This window comes from Microcebus murinus, chromosome 20, assembly GCF_040939455.1.
Source record: "Microcebus murinus isolate Inina chromosome 20, M.murinus_Inina_mat1.0, whole genome shotgun sequence".
In the NCBI taxonomy this organism is placed as follows: domain Eukaryota; kingdom Metazoa; phylum Chordata; class Mammalia; order Primates; family Cheirogaleidae; genus Microcebus; species Microcebus murinus.
In genome coordinates this window covers 36,351,739-36,371,877 of record NC_134123.1, presented here as the reverse complement: position 1 = coordinate 36,371,877, position 20,139 = coordinate 36,351,739, and the positions used below count along the sequence as shown (strand labels likewise).

The following is a 20,139-nucleotide window of genomic DNA, read 5'->3' as shown; positions in this document are numbered from 1 at the left end:
GGTTAGAAGGTTGGGTAGAAGGATGGATGGATGGGTGGGTGGGTGGCTAGATGGATAGATGGATGAGTGGATGGGTGGACGGATGGACAGATGGGTGGATGGATGGGTAGATGGATGGTTAGAAGGTTGGGTAGATGGATGGACAGATGGATGGATGAGTGGATGGGTAGGTGGATGGATGGATGGATGGTTGGTTAGAAGGTTGGGTAGATGGATGAATGGATAGATGAATGAGTGGATGGGTAGGTGGATGGATGGATGGATGGATGGATGGATGGGTGGTTAGAAGGTTGGGTAGATGGATGGATGGATAGATGAATGAGTGAATGGGTAGGTGGATGGATGGATGGATGGATGGATGAGTGGATGGGTAGGTGGATGGATGGATGGAAGGTTGGGTAGATGGATGGATGGATGGGTGGATGGATGGGTGGATGGATGGGTGGGTGGGTGGATGGATGGATGGATGGATGGATGGGTGGATGGGTGGGTGGATGGGTGGATGGATGGGTGGACGGGCAGATGGACGGACAGTCTAATTACTGAGTCGTTTGAGGGGAGGCAGGTGCAATGGACGGGCAGCTGCACAGGGACGACTGGACGACCAGCCCTGCGCGTTCCCGTCACCGCCGGTCAGGCCTGACACCGACTGTTCCGCCCACTGAGTCCCAAGCAGACGGCCGAGGAAGCCACCACGGATTTGGAGCTCGCTCTGTGCACGTAGCGCGTTCACACCCCTGCTCTGCTTTGTCTCCATAGCAACGCGCCTGTGTTACCTTGTCTCCATAGCAACCTGCCTGTGATGCTTTGTCTCCGTAGCAACGCGCCTGTGTTGCTCTGTCTCCACAGCAACGCGCCTGTGTTACTTTGTCTCCATAGCAACCTGCCTGCGCTACTGTCTCCACAGCAACGCGCCTGTGTTACCTTGTCTCCACAGCCACACGCCTGTGATGCTTTGTCTCCATAGCAACAAAGTAACCTGTCTTACTTTGTCTCCATGGCAACACGCCTGCATTACTTTGTTTCCATAGCAACACGCCTGCGTTGCTCTGTCTCCATAGCAATGCGCCTGGGTTACTCTGTCTCCAATAGCAACAAAGTATCCTGCAGTTACTTTGTTTCCATGGCAACGCGCCTGAGTTACTTTGTCTCCATAGGAATGTGCCTGGGTTACTTTGTCTCCATGGCAACACGCCTGCGTTACTTTGTTTCCATGGCAACGCGCCTGCGTTACTTTGTCTCCGTTAGCAACAAAGTAGCCTGCAGTTACTTTGTTTCCATGGCAACGCGTCTGGGTTACTTTGTCTTCGTTAGCAACAAAGTAGCCTGCAGTTACTTTGTTTCCATGGCAACACGCCTGCGTTACTTTGTCTCCACAGCAACAAAGCAACCTGCCATACTTTGTCTCCATGGCAACACGTCTGCGTTACTTTGTTTCCACGGCAACGCGCCTGGGCTACTTTGTCTCCGTTAGCAACAAAGTAGCCTGCAGCTACTTTGTTTCCATGGCAACACGCCTGCGTTACTTTGTCTCCACAGCAACAATGTAACCTGCCTCACTTTGTCTCCATGGCAACACGCCTGCATTACATTGTTTCCATAGCAACGCGCCTGTGTTACCCTGTCTCCGTTAGCAACAAAGTAACCTGCGTTACTTTGTTTCCATGACAACGCGCCTGTGTTACTCTGTCTCCGATAGCAACAAAGTAACCTGTGTTACTTTGTTTCCACAGCAACGCGCCTGCGTTAGCCTGTCTCCGTCGGCAACAAAGCGACCTGCGGTACTCTGTCTCCATGGCAACGTGCCTGCGGTACTCTGTTTCCATGGCAACCTACCAAGCTTTATTTCCAGCTGATGGGATGGCGCCATCGAGGCACAGAACGAAGACGTTTTTTTGTTCAGAGTCGCAGAAACCGGTCAAGACCAGAACCAGCGGCCTCGAGCCCAGACTGGCGGCCTCCCGCCCCGGCCTCCCTCCCGGGTAGAGGCTGGGACTCCAGGCATGCGCCTCCACGCCCGGCTCGATTTTTCTGTATATATTTTTACTTCCCCAATTAATTTCTTTCTATTTTTAGTAGAGACCGGGTCTCGCTCTGGCTCAGTCCGGCCTCCAACTCCCGACCTCCAGCGATCCTCCTGCCTCGGCCTCCCTCCCGAGTAGCTGGGACTACAGTTTTTTCTCTCTATATATATCAGTTGTCCAGCTCATTTCTTTCTATATTTATAGTAGAGACGGGGTCTCGCTCTTGCTCAGAGGCCGGCCTCCAACTCCCGACCTCCAGCGATCCTCCCTCCTCGGCCTCCCAGAGCGCCGGGACGACAGGCGTGGGCCTGCTGCCTTGCACGAGCCACGCGGTGTGTTGCCGTGTGCAACACACAACCCGAAAACAGGACGGGGGAAGCGTCTCCTGCTCATTTCTCCCCAGGAAAGACACCCCAGGGCCTCATTTTTCAGGGGACCCTGTCATTTATTTTATTTTTTTTTTTACTAAATAAAAAAATATTGCTATTTAATCATATTAAAACATATTTTAAGATATTATTATTTAATTAATATCATTAAAAAAATAAAAATTTTTTATTTTTCTATTTTGAGCACGGCACCACGGACCCCAACATAAACGAGGCCCGGCCTCCTCCTCCTGCAACCTCCTCCTCCTCCTCGCTCTCCGGAACCCCAGCGTCTCCTGACTCTGTTTCCCCTTCTAGAACCCACCTCTCCCTTCCCATCACCACCACCACCACCACCCAGGCCGGTCTGTCCCGGTCCCCCCCGGCAACCACTCCACTCCACTCCCCCCCTGCCAACCGGCCCGCCGTCGTCATGGAGACGCCCCCCCCATCCCCGCGCGTCACCACGGCAACCGTTGCTAAGGGCCCGGTCTCCCTGGCCGGGCTCTGACGGGCTGAGATAATGCTCTCTCGGAGACGTCCCCGCAAAAAAAAAAAAAAAAAAAAAAAAAAAATGGGCCATTTTGGGGGGTGGGTGGGGACTCTTAATTTTTCGGGGGGACACGGGGACCCCCTACGCCCTGCCCGCGAAGCTTGAGTTTTTTTTGGGGGGCTCCCGGCCGACAACGAGTCACATATGTATATATATATATACATATATACACACACAGAGCCACCCGGTGCTGTGTGACCCCAGGCAGGTGGACCGACCTCTCTGGGCCTCTGCTAAAAAAATTTTAAAAAAAATTAAAAAAAAAATAATAATCTCGCGCAGGGGGGTGATGGACGGACGGACGGACAGGTGGGTGGACAGGTGACCTCCCCCCCCTCCCCCACGGCCTGGAACTCACCGGAAAACAAGGGGCAGATCTTCTCCCAGCAGGTGATGCCCCCTTCCGAGGTGTACTGGCCGATGACGATCTCCAGGAAGAAGACGGGCAGGCCACTCCCGAAGAGGAAGATGAAGTACGGGATGAGGAAGGCCCCTGCCAGGGGTGCAGAGAAAGGTGGAAGTGGGGGGGTAAACCGAGGCACGGGAATTCCTACCCGGAACCCACCCACGGTTTGGGTTTAAACCCGGGGTCGTCCCCTTCCCGGAAACCCCCCTGGGGTCGGTCGGGACTCCGGGAGACTGACTTGGGGTCTAGGGGGGATGGGCTGTGTTCGGGGAACCTTCTAGAACGTTCGTCAGGGACCCCCCAAAACTCCCCCCCCCCCGGGAAAAGGGGCCTGGGAGAGGTTGAGAGATGAGGCTCGGGCCTGCCATGCCAGGTCTCCGGGAGGAGGCCGGGGAGGGAGGATCGCTATGGAGGCCGGGAGTTGGAGGCCGGCCCGGGCAAGAGCGAGACCCCGTCTCTACTATAAATAGGAAGAAGTTAATTGGCCAAGTAATATATATAGAGAAAGTCCCAGCTACTTGGGAGGGAGGCCGGGGAGGGAGGATCGCTATGGAGGCCGGGAGGTGGAGGCCGGCCCGAGCAAGAGCGAGACCCCGTCTCTACTAAAAAAAAAAAAAAAATAGAAAGAAATTAGCTAAAGAACTAAAAATATAAATATAGAAAAAAACGAGCCGGGCGTGGTGGCGCGTGCCTGTCGTCCCAGCTACTCGGGAGGGAGGCCGAGGCGGGAGGCTCACTCTCGAGGCCAGGAGTTCGAAACCAGCCCGAGCAAGAGCGAGACCCCGTCTCTACCAAAAAAAAAAAAAACAAAAACCAGACACACGAGGGAAGACGAAGGCCACAGCCTCCGTTGCCGAGAAACCGCTTGACCCCGCTACGTGACTATCTAGACATCCGAAGGAGGGGAGGCCGGGAGGGGAGGCCGGCCTCTTCTTCTTCCTCCGCGTCCCAGCGGAGGATGAGACAGAGAGAGAGAGAGAGGGAGGGAGGGAGGGAGGCCACAACAACGTCGTCCCCCCCCAAGATTCCCGGGCCTCGGCGAGGCCGGGGACGGAGAAGGAAAGCAGGGGAGAGTAGAGGCCGGGCCTCCCGGACCGACCTCCGCCGTTCTTGTAGCAGAGGTAGGGGAAGCGCCAGACGTTGCCCAAACCCACGAAGCCGCCGGCCACGGACAGCAGGAAGTCGATCTTGCTGGACCACTTCTCCCGCTGCGGGGGCTTGCCCTCGGCCTCGTCCTCCGGCCTCGTCCCCGGGCTCTTCCCCGGCGAGGGCTTCAGGATGTCCTTGTGGAAGTCCTTGAGGCACTGCAGCTTCTCCTTGGTCGCCATGGCCCCGCTCTCTGCGGGGGGGAAAAACAAACAAAAAAATAAAATAAAAAAAAAAAACGAGGTGAGCCGGAGGCAGGGAGGCCCAACGTGGAGGCTCCTCCCCGGAAAAGAAGCCGGCGGGGAGTCGCGGGTGGCCTCTCGGTTTTTGTTCTTGTTTTTTTTTTTTTTTTTTTTTGAGATGGGGGTCGCCGGAGGGGCGTCAGCCTCGCTCACGGCGGCCTCCGAGGGCCTGGGCTTCGGCGAGCCTCCGGACTAGGCCTCCCTAGAGGCTGGGAGGACAGGCATGAGCCACCGCGCCCGGCTACATTTTTTAATATATTTTTAGTTGTGTAATTAATTTCTTTCTATTTTTTTTAGTAGAGACGGGGTCTCGCTCTTGCTCAGGCTGGCCTCCAACTCCTGGCCTCCACAGCGATCCTCCTGCCTCGGCCTCCCAGAGTGCTGGGATGACAGGCGTGAGCCTCCACGCCTGGCTCATTTTTTCTATATATTTTTGGTTGACCAATTAATTTCTTTCTGTTTTTAGTAAAGACGGGGTCTCGCTCTTGCTCAGGCCGGCCTCGACCTCCTGACCTCCAGCGATCCTCCCTCCCCGGCCTCCCTCCCGAGTAGCTGGGACAACAGGCGTGCGCCACCACTCCCGGCTCGTTTTTTCTATATATATTTAGTTGTGTAATTAATTTCTTTCTATTTTTTTTTTTTATAGAGACGGGGGTCTCGCTCTTGCTCAGGCCGGCCTCCAACTCCTGACCTCGAGCGATCCTCCCGCCTCGGCCTCCCAGAGTGCCGGGATGACAGGCGTGAGCCTCCGTGTTTTCCATATATATTTTTACTTTATCCAGCTCATTTCTTCCTAATTTTTTTTTTAGTAGAGACGGGGTCTCGCTCTCGCCCAGCCCCGGCCACTTCCCACCTGGGCCTCAACCGCTCGGTCTCGGGGCCTCGCCAGTGGAGGCCACCGCTTGGGGGCCTCCTGGCCGTGGACGGGGACGTGCCGGCCGCCCGCCCAGCCCTTCCTCCCGGCCTCCTTCCTCCTCCTCCTCCCAAGGGGACCCCGATTGTTTCTGTCTCTGGTGGGCCCGACTTCCTGGAGCCTCCACTGGGAGCCTCCGCCGGGCCGGGCAGCTCACAAAGCCCTTTTCCTGCCGGCCGCCCAGACGGGCGGCTGCAAAAATAGCGGCCGATTGTCACCGGCGGCCGGAAAAGTCTCAGGATGTGGCCGGCGGCCGACAGAGAGTGACCTCGGGGCTGGCAGTCGGCCTCCAATCGAAAAGAGGAGGAGGCCGGCGTCTGCTCACGCCGTCGGTCTCCTCCCGTGACCCGACCCGATCCGATCCGGGGTCCGGCGACCTCCTGGGACACCCTGGCATCCCCCAGGGCCGCCGGTAAGAGGCCCGGCACTCGGGGAGGCCGGGGCGGGAGGCTAGGCTCGCTAGAGGCCGGGAGGCGGAGGCCGGACTGATGAGCAAGAGGGAGACCCCGTCCGGCCTCTACTGAAAAAATGGAAAGAAACGAGCCGGGCGTGGAGGCGCATGCCTGTGGTCCCAGCTACTCGGGGAGGGAGGCCGAGGCAGGAGGATCGCTCGAGGTTGGGAGGTCGAGGCCGGACTGAGCAAGAGCGAGACCCCGTCTCTACTAAAAATAGAAAGAAATTAATTGGCCAACTAATAGAGAAAAAAAATGAGCCGGGCGTGGAGGCGCACGCCTGTTGTCCCAGCTACTCGGGGAGGGAGGCCGAGGCTGGAGGATCGCTTGAGGCCGGGAGGTCGAGGCCAGCCTGATACGCAAGAGCCAGACCCTGTCTCTACTATAAATAGAAATTAATTGGACAACTAAAAATATTTAGAAAAATATAGAGAAAAAAATTAGCCGGGCATGGAGGCGCACGCCTGTAGTCCCAGCTACTCGGGAGGGAGGCCAAGGCGGGAGGATCGCTCGAGGCCGGGAGTCGGAGGCCGGCCTGATGAGCAAGAGCGAGACCCCGTCTCTACTACAAAAAAATAAAAAAAAGAATAGAAATAAATTAGGCGGACGACTCAAAATATATATACGGAGAATATTAGCCGGGCGCGGTGGGATTGAGGGAGAGGGAGGCCGGGGCGGGAGGCTCATCGCTGGAGGCCAGGAGTCGGAGGCTGCTGTGAGCGAGGCCGAGGCCACGGCGCTCACTCCAGCCCGGGACTCCTTCTCCAAAATGGACGGGGCGGGGGTGGGGGTGGGGGTTGGGGGGTCCCCACATCTTCAAAGCCTTCAAAGAGGGGGCGCCGTTGCCGTGGCAACCTCCAGGCCTGTCCCCCACCCCGCCCCCACCCCTCCAGGGCTGGGGGGGAGGGAGGAGAGGGGAGTGGGGAGGCCTCAAAAGCTGACCCTTGACCTCGGCTCCCCTCCCCCACCCCCCTTTTGCAGGAAGTGGGGGAGGGGCGGGGCGGGGTCACCCCAAATTCCCAGATGCCCCCTCCCCCACTCCCAGAGCAGCTTCAGGAGAAAAGAGAGAAACGTCCGGTTGCAATTTCCCCCAAACTTCCCCTTTTTCTTCCAAGACACAAATTGTTAAAAAAAAAGGAAAAAAAAAAATGAAAGAAAAAAAAAAAGTAAATGAAGAAAAAAAAAAATAAGCATTAAAAAAAAAAACCCAAAAAACTAAAAGAGCTGCAAACCTTGCAAGACACAAATTGCAAAAAAAAGAAAAGCTGAAACGAAAAAAAAAAAGAGAGAAAGAAAATAAAAGAAATAGAAAAAGAAAAAAATAATAAGCATTAAAAAAAAAAACTAAAAGAGCTGCAAACCTTCCAAGACAAAAGAGTAAAAAAAAAAAAAAAAAAAAAAAACTAAAAAATGAAAGGGGGAAAAAGAAAAGAAAGAAATAGAAAAAAAAAAATTAAAAAAAAAAAACTAAAAGAGCTGCAAACTTCCAAGACTCAAACGGTAATAAAAAAAAAAGGGGGAAAGGGGGAAAAAACAAAAGAAAGAAATAGAAAAAGAAACAAAAAATAAGAATTAAAAAAAAAACAACTAAAAGAGCTGCAACCTTGCAAGACACAGAATTAAAAAAAAAAAGGAAAGGAAAAAAACACAGAAAAAAGAAAATAAAACAAAGAAAGAAATACAGAAAGAAAGAATTTTATTTTATTTTATTTACTTTTTTTGAGGCAGAGTCTGGCTCTGCCGCCCGGGCTGGAGTGAGCGCCGTGGTGTCAGCCTCGCTCACGGCGGCCTCCGACTCCTGGCCTCCAGCGAGCCTCCTGCCTCGGCCTCCCTCCCGAGTAGCTGGGACTACAGGCATGCGCCACCACGCCCGGCTCGTTTTTTTTTCTATATATTTTTAGTTGCCTAATTAATTTCTTTCTATTTATAGTAGAGTCGGGGTCTCGCTCTTGCTCAGGCTGGCCTCCAACTCCTGACCTCGAGCGATCCTCCCTCCTCGGCCTCCCAGAGTGCCGGGCCGACGGGCCTGAGCCTCCGCGCCCAGCCGGGCTCGGGACTTAACCAGCTCACTCGCTCCGTCCCTCGGGCACGAAATTACCTGAGATTCAGGCCGCGGCTATAAATAGCCAAGAAATCGTCCTTTTTTTTTTTTTTTCTTATTTTATTTTTTTTAATTGACCCATCTATTTCCTCGGTTTCCCCAGGGGGGCCCCGCGAGTTCTCTCTCCGCCTCCGAACACCCCAAAAATCCCTCCGGCGGTCCTAAGGGGCCGGGCAAGCAGAGGCCCTGGGAGGGAGGCCGAGGAGGGAGGATCGCTCGAGGTCAGGAGGTCGAGGCCAGCCTGAGCAAGAGCGAGACCCCGTTTCTACTAAAAAAAAAAATAGAAATTAATCGGACGACTAAAAATATATAGAAAAAAACGAGCCGGGCGTGGAGGCGCACGCCTGTAGTCTCAGCCTCTACTCGGGAGGGAGGCCGAGGCGGGAGGCTCGCTCAATCCCAGGAGGCGGAGGCCGCCGTGAGCGAGGCCGACGCCCCGGCGCTCACTCCGGCCCGAGCGAGCAGAGCGTGCCTCGGTCTCCAAAAAAAACACCACAGGAACAAGGAACTGAACCCAAAGTCACCTCCCCGCCCCCCGCCCGGGAGGGGAGGCCGGGCCTCCGTTCCGTCATCGGTGACACGGGCCTTGCGTGACATCGCGTGTGAAGGAATGGGGAAGTGGCCCTGCTTTTTCTGCCCTGCGCCTCTGCTTGGGGAACCCTCGAGATCGACCTCCGGTTCCGGCCTCCTCTGGGCCTCAGAAAAAAGGGAGGCTGGCTGGGGGGGGGGGCGGGAACAGGAGGTGGAGGCCGGCCGGGGAGGTTCTTCCCGTGTCAGACCCGGCAGCTTCCCCCCACCCCGGCCCCCGGAAAAAAAAAGGCCGGGCGTGAGTCAGCAAACTCTATTAGTTAGAGGCCAGCCTTCCTCTTGGGCCTCCCAGACTCTCTTCCTCCTGCCAGAGCTGTTGGAGGCCGAGAGTGACGAGGCCGGTCCCAGACTTCTTCCTCCCCGGCCTCAGGACGAAGGAACTAGGGGGGGGGGACCCCGCCGGGCGCGGAGGCTCACGCCCGTCGCCCCGGCACTCGGGGAGGGAGGCCGAGGCTGGAGGCTCGCTCGAGGTCAGGAGTTGGAGGCCAGCCTGACAGCAATTAAAAATAGAAAGGAAACAGCAACGACGACAAGAAAAAAACAAAAATAAGAAAGAAAAATGGCAGCCACCCCAGGCTCCCATCGCTGGCGGGCTCAGATGGGGAAACCGAGGCACGCCACGATTAGGGTCTCTTTTTTTTTTTTTTTTTGAGGCCGAGTCTCGCTCTGTCGCCCGGGCTGTAGCGAGCTCCGTGGCGGCGTCAGCCTCGCTCACAGCAGCCTCCGACTCCTGGCCTCCAGCGATGAGCCTCCCGCCTCGGCCTCCTCCCCCGAGTAGAGGCTGGGACTCCAGGCGTGCGCCTCCACGCCCGGCTCGTTTTTTTTTCTATATATTTTTAGTCGTCCGGCTCATTTCTTTCTATTTATAGTAGAGACGGGGTCTCGCTCTTGCCCATCAGCCCGGCCTCGACCTCCCAACCTCCAGCGATCCTCCCTCCCCGGCCTCCCTCCCGAGTAGCTGGGACTAACAGGCATGCGCCTCCACGCCCGGCTAGCTTTTTTCTATATATTTTTACTTTTCCACTAATTTCTTTCTATTTTTATTTTTTTAGTAGAGACGAGGGTCTCGCTCTTGCTCCTCAGTCCGGCCTCGACCTCCCGACCTCCAGCGATCCTCCCTCCCCGGCCTCCCTCCCGAGTAGCTGGGACTAACAGGCATGCGCCTCCACGCCCGGCTCGTTTTTTTCTATATATTTTTACTTTTCCACTAATTTCTTTCTTATTTTTTTTTTAGTAGAGACGAGGGTCTCGCTCTTGCTCACCAGCCCGGCCTCGACCTCCCGACCTCCAGCGATCCTCCCTCCCCGGCCTCCCTCCCAGACTGCCGGCAAGACAGGCCTGAGCCTTCTGCGCCCCGGCCCTATATCTTATTATTTTTTTTTCATACTTATTATTTTTTTTTCCCTATTATGATGACGATTAATCCCCCACCTTGGAAGCCCCGGAGCTTTTGGGCGCGAACGGGATTCTGATCCTGTTTTGCTCCTTTTTTTTTTGTTTTTTTTTTTGTTTTTTTTTTTTTTTTCCTTCCCTCTTTCAATAAAAGCTCCTCTTGTTCTTTGAAAACTTGGCCCGAGAAACCGGCGCCCGCGGGCAGATCTCACCTCTGCCCCGAGAACGGCTGCCAGCCTCTAAAAACCACCATGCCCCGAGGCCGCAAGGTTCGGCTCGGCTTCCCAGAATAGGCAAAAAAAAAACAAAAAAAGAAAAAGAAAAAAAAAAAAAACAGGAAACGGTTTCTCTTCTTCTCCGATTTCAACGGGTTCGGCTACCCGGGATTAGCAGAGAAGGGCTGGGCTGGCCTGGGGAGGCTCTGGGAGGCCGAGGAGGGAGGATTGATCGGCTCGAGGCCGGGAGGTGGAGGCCGGTTTTGAGCAAGAGCGAGACCCCCGTCTCTACTAAAAATAGAAAGAAATTAATTGGACAACTAAAAATATATAGAAAAAAATGAGCCGGGCGTGGAGGCGCACGCCTGTCGTCCCAGCTACTCGGGGAGGGAGGCCGAGGAGGGAGGATCGCTCGAGGCCGGGAGTTGGAGGCCGGTTTTGAGCAAGAGCGAGACCCCGTCTCTACTAAAAATAGAAAGAAATTAATTGGGCAATTAATAATATAGAGAAAAAAACGAGCCGGGCGTGGAGGCTCACGCCTGGAGTCCCAGCTACTCGGGGGAGGGAGGCCAAGGAGGGAGGATCGCTCGAGGCCGGGAGTTGGAGGCCAGCCTGAGCAAGAGCGAGACCCCGTCTCTACTAAAAAAAAAAATAGAAATTAATTGGACAACTAAAAATATATAGAAAAAAACGAGCCGGGCGTGGAGGCCCGTGCCTGTGGTCCCAGCTACTCGGGAGGGAGGCCGAGGCGGGAGGCTCATGGCTGGAGGCCGGGAGTCGGAGGCCGCCGTGAGCGAGGCTGACGCCACGGCGCTCGCTCCGGCCCGGGCGACAGAGCCGGACTCTCGTCTCAAAAAAATATATAAAAAGTAAAAAATAAACATAAGAAGTCCACGCGGGGCTAAGCCAACGGGCGGCACCCATGACCCTTCTTGGGGACACCCCAATTTTTTTTTTAGTGGGGGGACCCCCACGCTGGGGACCCGATAGGGACACCCCCGGGGGAGACCGCAACAGACACGGAAAGACCCCGGAGCCCAGAGATGCGAGGAAACCGAGTCCTGACAACATGTCTCTGCGCCTAGATCCAGCCACGCCTGAAGCCCACGCCCCTGGGCTTGGCAACGAAATCAGTTCTTTTATCTTTTTCTTTTCTTTTTTGTTTTTGGTTTTTTTTTCCTCCCTGACTCAGAGTCTCGCTCTGTCGCCCGGGCGGGCGTCAGCCTCCTCCGACTCTAGGCCTCAAGCGAGCCTCCCTCCCCGGCCTCCCTCTTGAGTAGCTGGGACGACACGCCCGGCCCTTTATTTTTTATTTTTTTCTTATCTGTTTTTAGTTGTCCCATTAATTTCTTTCTATTTATAGCAGAGACGGGGGTCTCGCTCTTGCTCAGTGGCCGGCCTCCGCCTCCCGACCTCGGCCGGCCGCCGATCCTCCCGCCTCGGCCTCCTCCCAAGAGAGCCGGGATGACAGGCGTGAGCCTCCGCGCCCGGCCTCTTAAAAAAAAAAACACAAATGACAAGCCCTGCAGCCTCCCCCGCCGGCGGCCCGGGTGGGAACCCCGATTTCTGGAGGAGCCGGGGCCTCGGCCTCCCCCTCCCGGCCCGCACGGGCAGCCCGCCAGCCTCCGCGATCCCGGCCTCGCCTGTCCGGACGGACGCTGGGCCTCCGGCCACCTGGCTGTGCAGCTTGGGCTCCGTCCAGGTGACTTGGCCGCTTCGAAATGAGCCTCCCGGGGTTTCTGGAGCGAGGACGGATCTCCGGCTCCTCGGAGTGAGAGGCTTCCCCGGCCGCCCGCAGCCTCCCCAAGGCCGCCGGCCCCAGCCTCCAGCCCCTGCCTCCGCCAGCTCCCAGCCGCGAAATCCCAGGCAGAGTCCCCCGTCCCTGGTAGGAGTCTTAGGCTTTGCATGCTTGCAAAAAACCGGGCAGTGGTGGGTTTGCACGCTTGCAAAAAAAACAGGGAGTGATGGGTTTGCACGCTTGCAAAAAAACCAGGGAGTGATGGGTTTTGCACGTTTGCAAAAAAACCGGGGAGTGGTGGGTTTGCACGCTTGCAAAAAAAACAGGGAGTGATGGGTTTGCACGCTTGCAAAAAAACCGGGGAGTGGTGGGTTTTGCACGCTTGCAAAAAAACCGGGGAGTGGTGGGTTTGCACGCTTGCAAAAAACCGGGGAGTGGTGGGTTTGCACGCTTGCAACAAAACGGGGAGTGGTGGGTTTGCACGCTTGCAAAAAACCGGGGAGTGGTGGGTTTGCACGCTTGCAAAAAACCGGGGCGTGATGGGTTTGCACGCTTGCAAAAAACCGGGGAGTGATGGGTTTGCACGCTTGCAAAAAAAATGGGGAGTGGTGGGTTTGCACGCTTGCAAAAAACCGGGCAGTGGTGGGTTTGCACGCTTGCAAAAAACCAGGGAGTGGTGGGTTTGCACGCTTGCAAAAAACCGGGGAGTGGTGGGTTTGCGCGCTTGCAAAAAAACCGGGGAGTGATGGGTTTTGCACGCTTGCAGAAAACCGGGGAGTGATGGGTTTGCACGCTTGCAAAAAACCGGGGAGTGATGGGTTTGCACGCTTGCAAAAACACCGGGGAATGGTGGGTTTGCACGCTTGCAAAAAAACCGGGGAGTGATGGGTTTGCACGCTTGCAAAAAACCGGGGAGTGGTGGGTTTGCACGCTTGCAAAAAAAAATGGGGAGTGATGGGTTTGCACGCTTGCAAAAAAACCGGGGAGTGGTGGGTTTGCACGCTTGCAACAAAACGGGGAGTGGTGGGTTTGCACGCTTGCAAAAAACCGGGGAGTGATGGGTTTGCACGCTTGCAAAAAAACAGGGAGTGATGGGTTTGCACGCTTGCAAAAAATGGGGAGTGATGGGTTTTGCACGCTTGCAAAAAACCAGAGAGTGGTGGGTTTGCACGCTTGCAAAAAACCGGGGAGTGGTGGGTTTGCACGCTTGCAAAAAACCGGGGAGCGGTGGGTTTGCACGCTTCCAAAAAAACGGGGAGTGATGGGTTTGCACGCTTGCAAAAAAACCGGGGAGTAATGGGTTTGCACGCTTGCAAAAAACCGGGGAGTGGTGGGTTTGCACGCTTGCAAAAAACCGGGGAGTGGTGGGTTTGCACGCTTGCAAAAAACCGGGGAGTGGTGGGTTTGCACGCTTGCAAAAAACCGGGGAGTGGTGGGTTTGCACGCTTGCAAAAAAACGGGGAGTGGTGGGTTTGCACGCTTGCAAAAAAGTGGGGAGTGGTGGGTTTGCACGCTTGCAAAAAACCGGGGAGTGATGGGTTTGCACGCTTGCAAAAAAACCGGGGAGTGATGGGTTTGCACGCTTGCAAAAAAACCGGGGAGTGGTGGGTTTGCACGCTTGCAAAAAACCGGGGAGTGGTGGGTTTGCACGCTTGCAAAAAACCGGGGAGTGGTGGGTTTGCACGCTTGCAAAAAAACGGGGAGTGGTGGGTTTGCACGCTTGCAAAAAAGTGGGGAGTGGTGGGTTTGCACGCTTGCAAAAAAAACAGGGAGTGATGGGTTTGCACGCTTGCAAAAAACCGGGGAGTGGTGGGTTTGCATGCTTGCAAAAAACACGGGGAGTGATGGGTTTGCACGCTTGCAAAAAAACCGGGGAGTGGTGGGTTTGCACGCTTGCAAAAAAACCGGGAAGTGGTGGGTTTGCACGCTTGCAAAAAAACCGGGGAGTGATGGGTTTGCACGCTTGCAAAAAAACCGGGGAGTGGTGGGTTTTGCACGCTTGCAAAAAACCGGGCAGTGGTGGGTTTGCACGCTTGCAAAAAAATGGGGAGTGATGGGTTTTGCACGCTTGCAAAAAACCGGGGAGTGATGGGTTTGCACGCTTGCAAAAAAATGGGGAGTGGTGGGTTTTGCACGCTTGCAAAAAACTGGGGAGTGATGGGTTTGCACGCTTGCAAAAAAACCGGGGAGTGGTGGGTTTGCACGCTTGCAAAAAAATCGGGGAGTGATGGGTTTGCACGCTTGCAAAAAAAACGGGGAGTGGTGGGTTTGCACGCTTGCAAAAAAATCGGGGAGTGATGGGTTTGCACGCTTGCAAAAAACCGGGGAGTGGTGGGTTTGCACGCTTGCAAAAAACCGGGGAGTGGTGGGTTTGCACGCTTGCAAAAAACCGGGGAGTGGTGGGTTTGCACGCTTGCAAAAAACCGGGGAGTGGTGGGTTTTGCACGCTTGCAAAATTGCAACGACTGCATCTTCCCTGGGGATCACGGACAAGGTGCCCGCAAATCCCAGGGCCTGGGCCAGAGTCTCACGCCTGTCGCCGCCCCGGCCACTCGGGAGGCCGAGGAGGGAGGATCGCCGCTCGAGGCCGGGAGTTCGAGACCAGCCTGAGCAAGAGCGAGACCCCGTCTCTACCAAAAATAGAAAGAAATTAATCGTCCAACTAAAAAAATATAGAGAAAAAAACGAGCCGGGCGTGGAGGCGCATGCCTGGAGTCCCAGCTACTACTCGGGAGAGGGAGGCCGAGACGGGAGGCCCGCTGGAGGCCGGGAGTCGGAGGCCGCTGTGAGCGAGGCTGACGCCACGGCGCTCCGGCAATGACCACGACGTGGCCGCTTTGTCTTCCCTCTTCGACCGTACCTGCCCCCCTCAGCCCTCAGTTTCCCCACCCGGATAAAGCCGGGCGGGCGGAAAAGGGGACCCCACATTCCCCCCCGACACCCCGCTCCTCCTCCTCCTCCTCCTCGGAGCCTCGGCGGCGGCGGCCTCCACCGGCCTCCAATGTGTCCATTAACCTCCTCCCTCCTCGAGCTCGAGGGCCTCTTTTCCCGGCCTCCTGCCCGGCGCTCGATTTTTTGCGTTGCCGAATTTGTCGGCCTCTACGGAGGGTAGAGGCCCTGGGTCCTCCAAAAAAAAAAAAAAAAAATACAAAAGAGAGAGAGAGAAGAGGCCGGGTGGAGGCCGGGATTCGGAGGAAGCAGGATGGAGAGAAAGCACCGTGCACAGCCGGGACCGGAAACCGGTGACCTCGCCCTCCAGCGATCCTCCTGCCTCGGCCTCCCTCCCGGGTAGCTGGGACTCCAGGCACGTGCCTCCACGCCCGGCTCGTTTTTTTGGGTTTTTTTTATATATATTTTTAGTTGTCCAGCTCATTTCTTTCTATTTTTTTAGTAGAGACGGGGTCTCGCTCTTGGGCTCAGGCTGGTTTTGAGCTCCTGGCCTCGAGAGCGAGCCTCCCGCCTCGGCCTCCACACCCGGCTCGTTTTTTTCCATATATTTTTACTTGGCCGATTAATTTCTTTCTATTTTATTTTATTTATTTTTTTTTTTTGTAGTAGAGACGGGGTCTCGCTCTTGCTCAGGCTGGTTTTGAGCTCCTGGCCTCGAGAGCGATCCTCCCGCCTCGGCCTCCACACCCGGCTGATTTTTTCCATATATTTTTACTTGGCCGATTAATTTCTTTCTATTGCTTAATAGAAAGCTTAATTAATTTCTTTCTATTTCTAATTTTTTTTAGTAGACACGGGGGTCTCGCTCTTGGGCTCAGGCTGTTTTTGAGCTCCCGGCCTCAAGAGCGAGCCTCCCACCTCGGCCTCCCTCTCCCGAGTAGCTGGGACTCCAGGCGTGCGCCTCCACGCCCGGCTCGTTTTTTTTTTTTTTCTCTATATATTTTTACTTGGCCGATTAATTTCTTTCTAATTTTTTTTCAGTAGAGACGGGGCCTCGCTCTTGCTCAGGCCGGCCTCCGACTCCCGGCCTCCAGCGAGCCTCCCGCCTGGGCTAGAAAAAAAGAGAAATACAGCCCCCCCGAGCTCAGACTGCCTCCCGGCAGATGGGATGCGGGGAGGGGACGAGATTTTGGGGCAGGAAAGAGGTCACAGGACTCCCCGCTCACGCCTGTCACCCCTGCACTCTGGGAGGAGGCCGAGGCGGGAGGCTCGCTCGAGGCCGGGAGTTCGAAACCAGCCTGGGCAAGAGCGAGACCCCGTCTCTACTAAAAAAATAGAAAGAAATTAATTGGTCAACTAAAAATATAGAGAATAAACGAGCCGGGCGTGGAGGCTCACGCCTGTAGCCCCAGCTACTCGGGGAGGGGAGGCCGAGGCGGGAGGATCGCTGGAGGCCAGCCTCAAGGCACCAATGGGTTTCGTGCCTCACCCTTTCCCCCACAAAGGATCTTGTGCCCCGTTAGGTCTCCCCAGGGCCTTGCACAATCCCGGGGAGTGACCGGCCGGCCTCCGATCAAGGCAAAGTTCAGGCCGGGGCGGGGCGGCTCTCGCCTGTGCCCTGGTCCCCAGCGCTCCGGGAGGCCCAGGCGGGAGGATCGCTCGAGGCCGGGAGGTCGAGGCCGGCCTGAGAAGCAAGAGCGAGACCCCGTCTCTGCTATAAAAATAGAAATAAATTAATTGGCCAACTAAAAAAATATATATATATATAAAAAAAAATGAGCCGGGCGTGGAGGCTCATGCCTGGAGTCCCAGCTACTCAGGAGAGGGAGGCCGAGGAGGGAGGCTCGCTCGAGGCCAGGAGTTCGAGACCAGCCTGAGCAAGAGCGAGCCCCCGTCTCTGCTATAAATAGAAATAAATTAATTGGCCAACTAATATATATAGAGAAAAAATGAGCCGGGCGTGGAGGCGCACGCCTGTCGTCCCAGCTCCTAGGGAGAGGGAGGCCGAGGCAGGAGGCTCGCCTGCCGTGAGCGAGGCCGCCGCCCCCGGGGGTCTACGCAGATCAAAAACCAAAAAAACCCACAAAACGAAACGACACACAACCAGCCCCGGTTCTCCGGGTTCTCTGAGCGGTCTTCTCGGCCTCCCCCCCTCCGCACACCGGGCCTCCCTTCTCAGCCTCCAGTCGGCCTCCTCCTCCGAGGAGCCGGGGGAAAAGACGAGAAGGGACGGATGTTTGGAGGCCGGGGCCGTTGTTGTTGTTCCCAGAAGCACGAGGGCGGCCCGGCCCGGCGGCCTCTGGCTGGACCTTCACCCCGGCCGGCCGGCCGTCCTCCGCGCCTGCCCCGGCCTCTCCCCTCCTCGTGACAGGGCTGGGCGGCCCCGCCCGGCCCCGCGGCTTAGGCCGGCTTATTTGCTCAGCCTCATCCTTTGCCAATCCCCTTCTGAAGGACACGGCCCCGGGCGGGGCGGCCGGGGCAAGGAGGTTGGAGGTCGAGGCCTGAGAAAGGAGGCCAGCCCGGCCTCCACTGCCCACTGGGACTCCCCTTCAAGGTGACCTCCCAGAGAGGGCACCCCGACTCCTCCTCGGCTCCTCGGGGCGTCCGACGAGCCCCTACGCCCCCCCTCCGTCTCCCTGCGAGACCCCCTCCCACCCATTTCCCAGGGAGGCCCAGTAGAGGCCGGGCAGGGAGGCCGGCAGCAGCAAGACTGAGGCCCTGCGCCCCTCAAACTTCCTTCTGCCCATCCCCCGTGTCCCCGAAACACACACACACACACCCCGTTTCTTTTTCTCTCCTGCCCGACACCCCTTGTTTTCCACCCCGGCCTCCCCAACCCCAACCCCGGAGACTGGAGGCCGGGTAGCGAGGCCGGCCGTTGCTAAGCGGCCCCCTTGCTTTTTTCTCTCTCTCTCTCTCTCCGGCTCGTAAAAATAAACTCCTTCCTGGCTTCCCCTCGCCTTTTGGCGGCCAGGAGACAATTAGAGAGAGAGAGAAAATAAAATAAAAATTTTTTTTTTTTTTTGGTCTCACATGACACCCCGGTGACATCGATCCGGGGAGGAGGAGGAGGCGGGGAGGCCCGGGGGCGGCCTCCGAACCTCGACCCCTCCAGACACAGAGACAGACACCCCGTCCTGTGACCCACTCACCCGCCTGTCACTCACTCACGTTGCCCGGGCGACCTCAGACAGGACAGCAAGGGGACAACAACAGGGTGGGGACGCAGGAAATTTGGGGGACGTCCCCGTGGTCCCCCCAAAAGGCCTTTTTTTAAAAAAAATACCAGAGGCCAGACCCGGAGGCAGAGAGGCCCGGGGCTTTCTGTTCTCGGGGAGCAAAGTGGAGGCCGGGGTCTGGCAGGCAGGGACACGACAGGGACAGACACACGCACGGGGCCGGCCGCGACCAAAATAGCCCGGGTTGGTGGCCCCGGTGGCCGGTTTTTTCTCTAAAAAAAAAAAAAACCACCCCGGCTCAGAACCGGCCGGGGTGACCCCGAAATATGTCCCCGGCCAGCCTGGGCCTCCAGTGGAGGCTAGATCTCTCTGTCTCAATCTTGGGGACGAGGCTTCCCCCTCCCCTAAAAAAAAAAAAAAAAAATATATATATATATATAGGAGGCCGTCAGGTCCCCCGGCTGTCTCTGGGTGTCCCCAAGTCCTAGGGGGGTGCCGGGCGGCCGGGGGGGGGTCGGTCGGTGGCTTGTCACCTCTCTGCCTTCCGAAAGCGGAACCAACCCCAACCCCCACACACACGAGACACAGTCTTTTTGGGGAAAGAAAAAAAAGAAAAAAAAAAAAAAAAAGAGAAACCGGGGTGTCACCCTCTCGTGCGGCCACCAGCCCAGGTAGGGCCCACCGAGAGCCTTGTCCCTTTTTTTTTTTTATTTATTTTTTTTGGGGGGGTGGGGAAGGTGACCCCACCAGGCCTGGGGGTGTCCCCGGGCCGGTTGCTGGGGTTGCACACCGCTCCAAGCCCAGCGCGTGCATGCAATGCATGCAATTTTGGGTTTTTTTTTTTTTTTTTTTTGCAGCTTTTTGCACCACCTGCCCGCACACCTGTCCCCAAGCCGGGCCCCCAGCCTCCAGGTGTGGGTCAGGCAGCAGCAGGAGGAGGAGGAGGAGGAGGAGGAGGAAGGGGGCACCCCCATCTCCTTCCTGGACCCAGATGAGGGTGCCCCCCCCAACCCCATCCTCCTCCAACCCCCGCGTTTTTGCAATATGACCCCCCAGTGCTAAGCCAGGGCGCACGCGCGCGCGCGCGCGCGGGTAAACTGAGGCACGCGCCCCAGCCGGGGCGCGCGCGCGCGGAGACAATGCCAGACCCCCCCGTCTCTTCGTTGTCGCGGCCTGGAGTGGAAACAGACAAAGGGGGACCCCCCAGCACCCCCAAAGCCCGCCCCGGGGGGGGGGTACCTGGTGCGTTGGAGGCCGCGTGCGTGCGCGCCTGCGCGTGGTGGTCCCCGCCGCTGCTGCCGCCCGGCCCGGCCCGGCCCGTTGTCTGCGCCGCCGCCGCCGCGGGCCCCGCGTCCCCATCCCGCGGGGTGGAAAAGTACCGGGGGCGGGGCGCGGGCGGGGCGCGGGCGGGGCCTCGCGGGGGCGGGGCGGGCGCGGGGCCACGCCCCCCTCGGGCTCCCCGCCTTCCCCCGCCCTTCCCCCCTGCGCAAGGCGCTCCCCTCCCCGGCCGCCCCGCCCGCGCGCGCGCGCGCACTCGGACTCGCATGCGTGCGTGCAACTGCAGGCGCGGCGTGCTTGGGCGCGCGCACTCGGTCACTCGTGCAATTGCTGGCACGCGCGCACTCAGACACTCATGCGTGCAACTGCAGGCGCGGCGTGCTTGGGCGCACTCGGTCACTCATGCAATTGCTGGCACGCGCGCACTCGGACTCACATGCGTGCAACTGCAGGCGCGGCGTGCTTGGGCGCACTCAGTCACTCGTGCAATTGCTGGCACGCGCGCACTCGGACTCACATGCGTGCAACTGCAGGCGCGGCGTGCTTGGGCGCACTCAGTCACTCATGCAATTGCTGGCACGCACGCACTCGGACACTCATGCAATTGCTGGCACGCGCGCACTCGGACACTCATGCAATTGCTGGCACGCACGCA

At 57.1% G+C, this 20,139-nt stretch overlaps 1 protein-coding gene across 1 annotated transcript in view; it reads right to left on the bottom strand.

The window, feature by feature from the left end:
* The window catches only part of SLC6A6 (solute carrier family 6 member 6), a 61,549-nt gene extending 41,965 nt beyond the window's left edge, over positions 1–19,584 (bottom strand). Inside the window, exons 1-3 of the mRNA XM_075995915.1 lie at positions 19,446–19,584; positions 4,451–4,690; positions 3,304–3,438 (exon numbers count right to left, since the gene is read on the bottom strand). Coding sequence (XP_075852030.1) covers positions 3,304–3,438; positions 4,451–4,679 — 364 coding nt within the window. The 5' untranslated portion in view covers positions 4,680–4,690; positions 19,446–19,584. The remainder of the gene's footprint in view (positions 1–3,303; positions 3,439–4,450; positions 4,691–19,445) is intronic.
* Between the last annotated feature and the right edge of the window lie 555 nt (positions 19,585–20,139).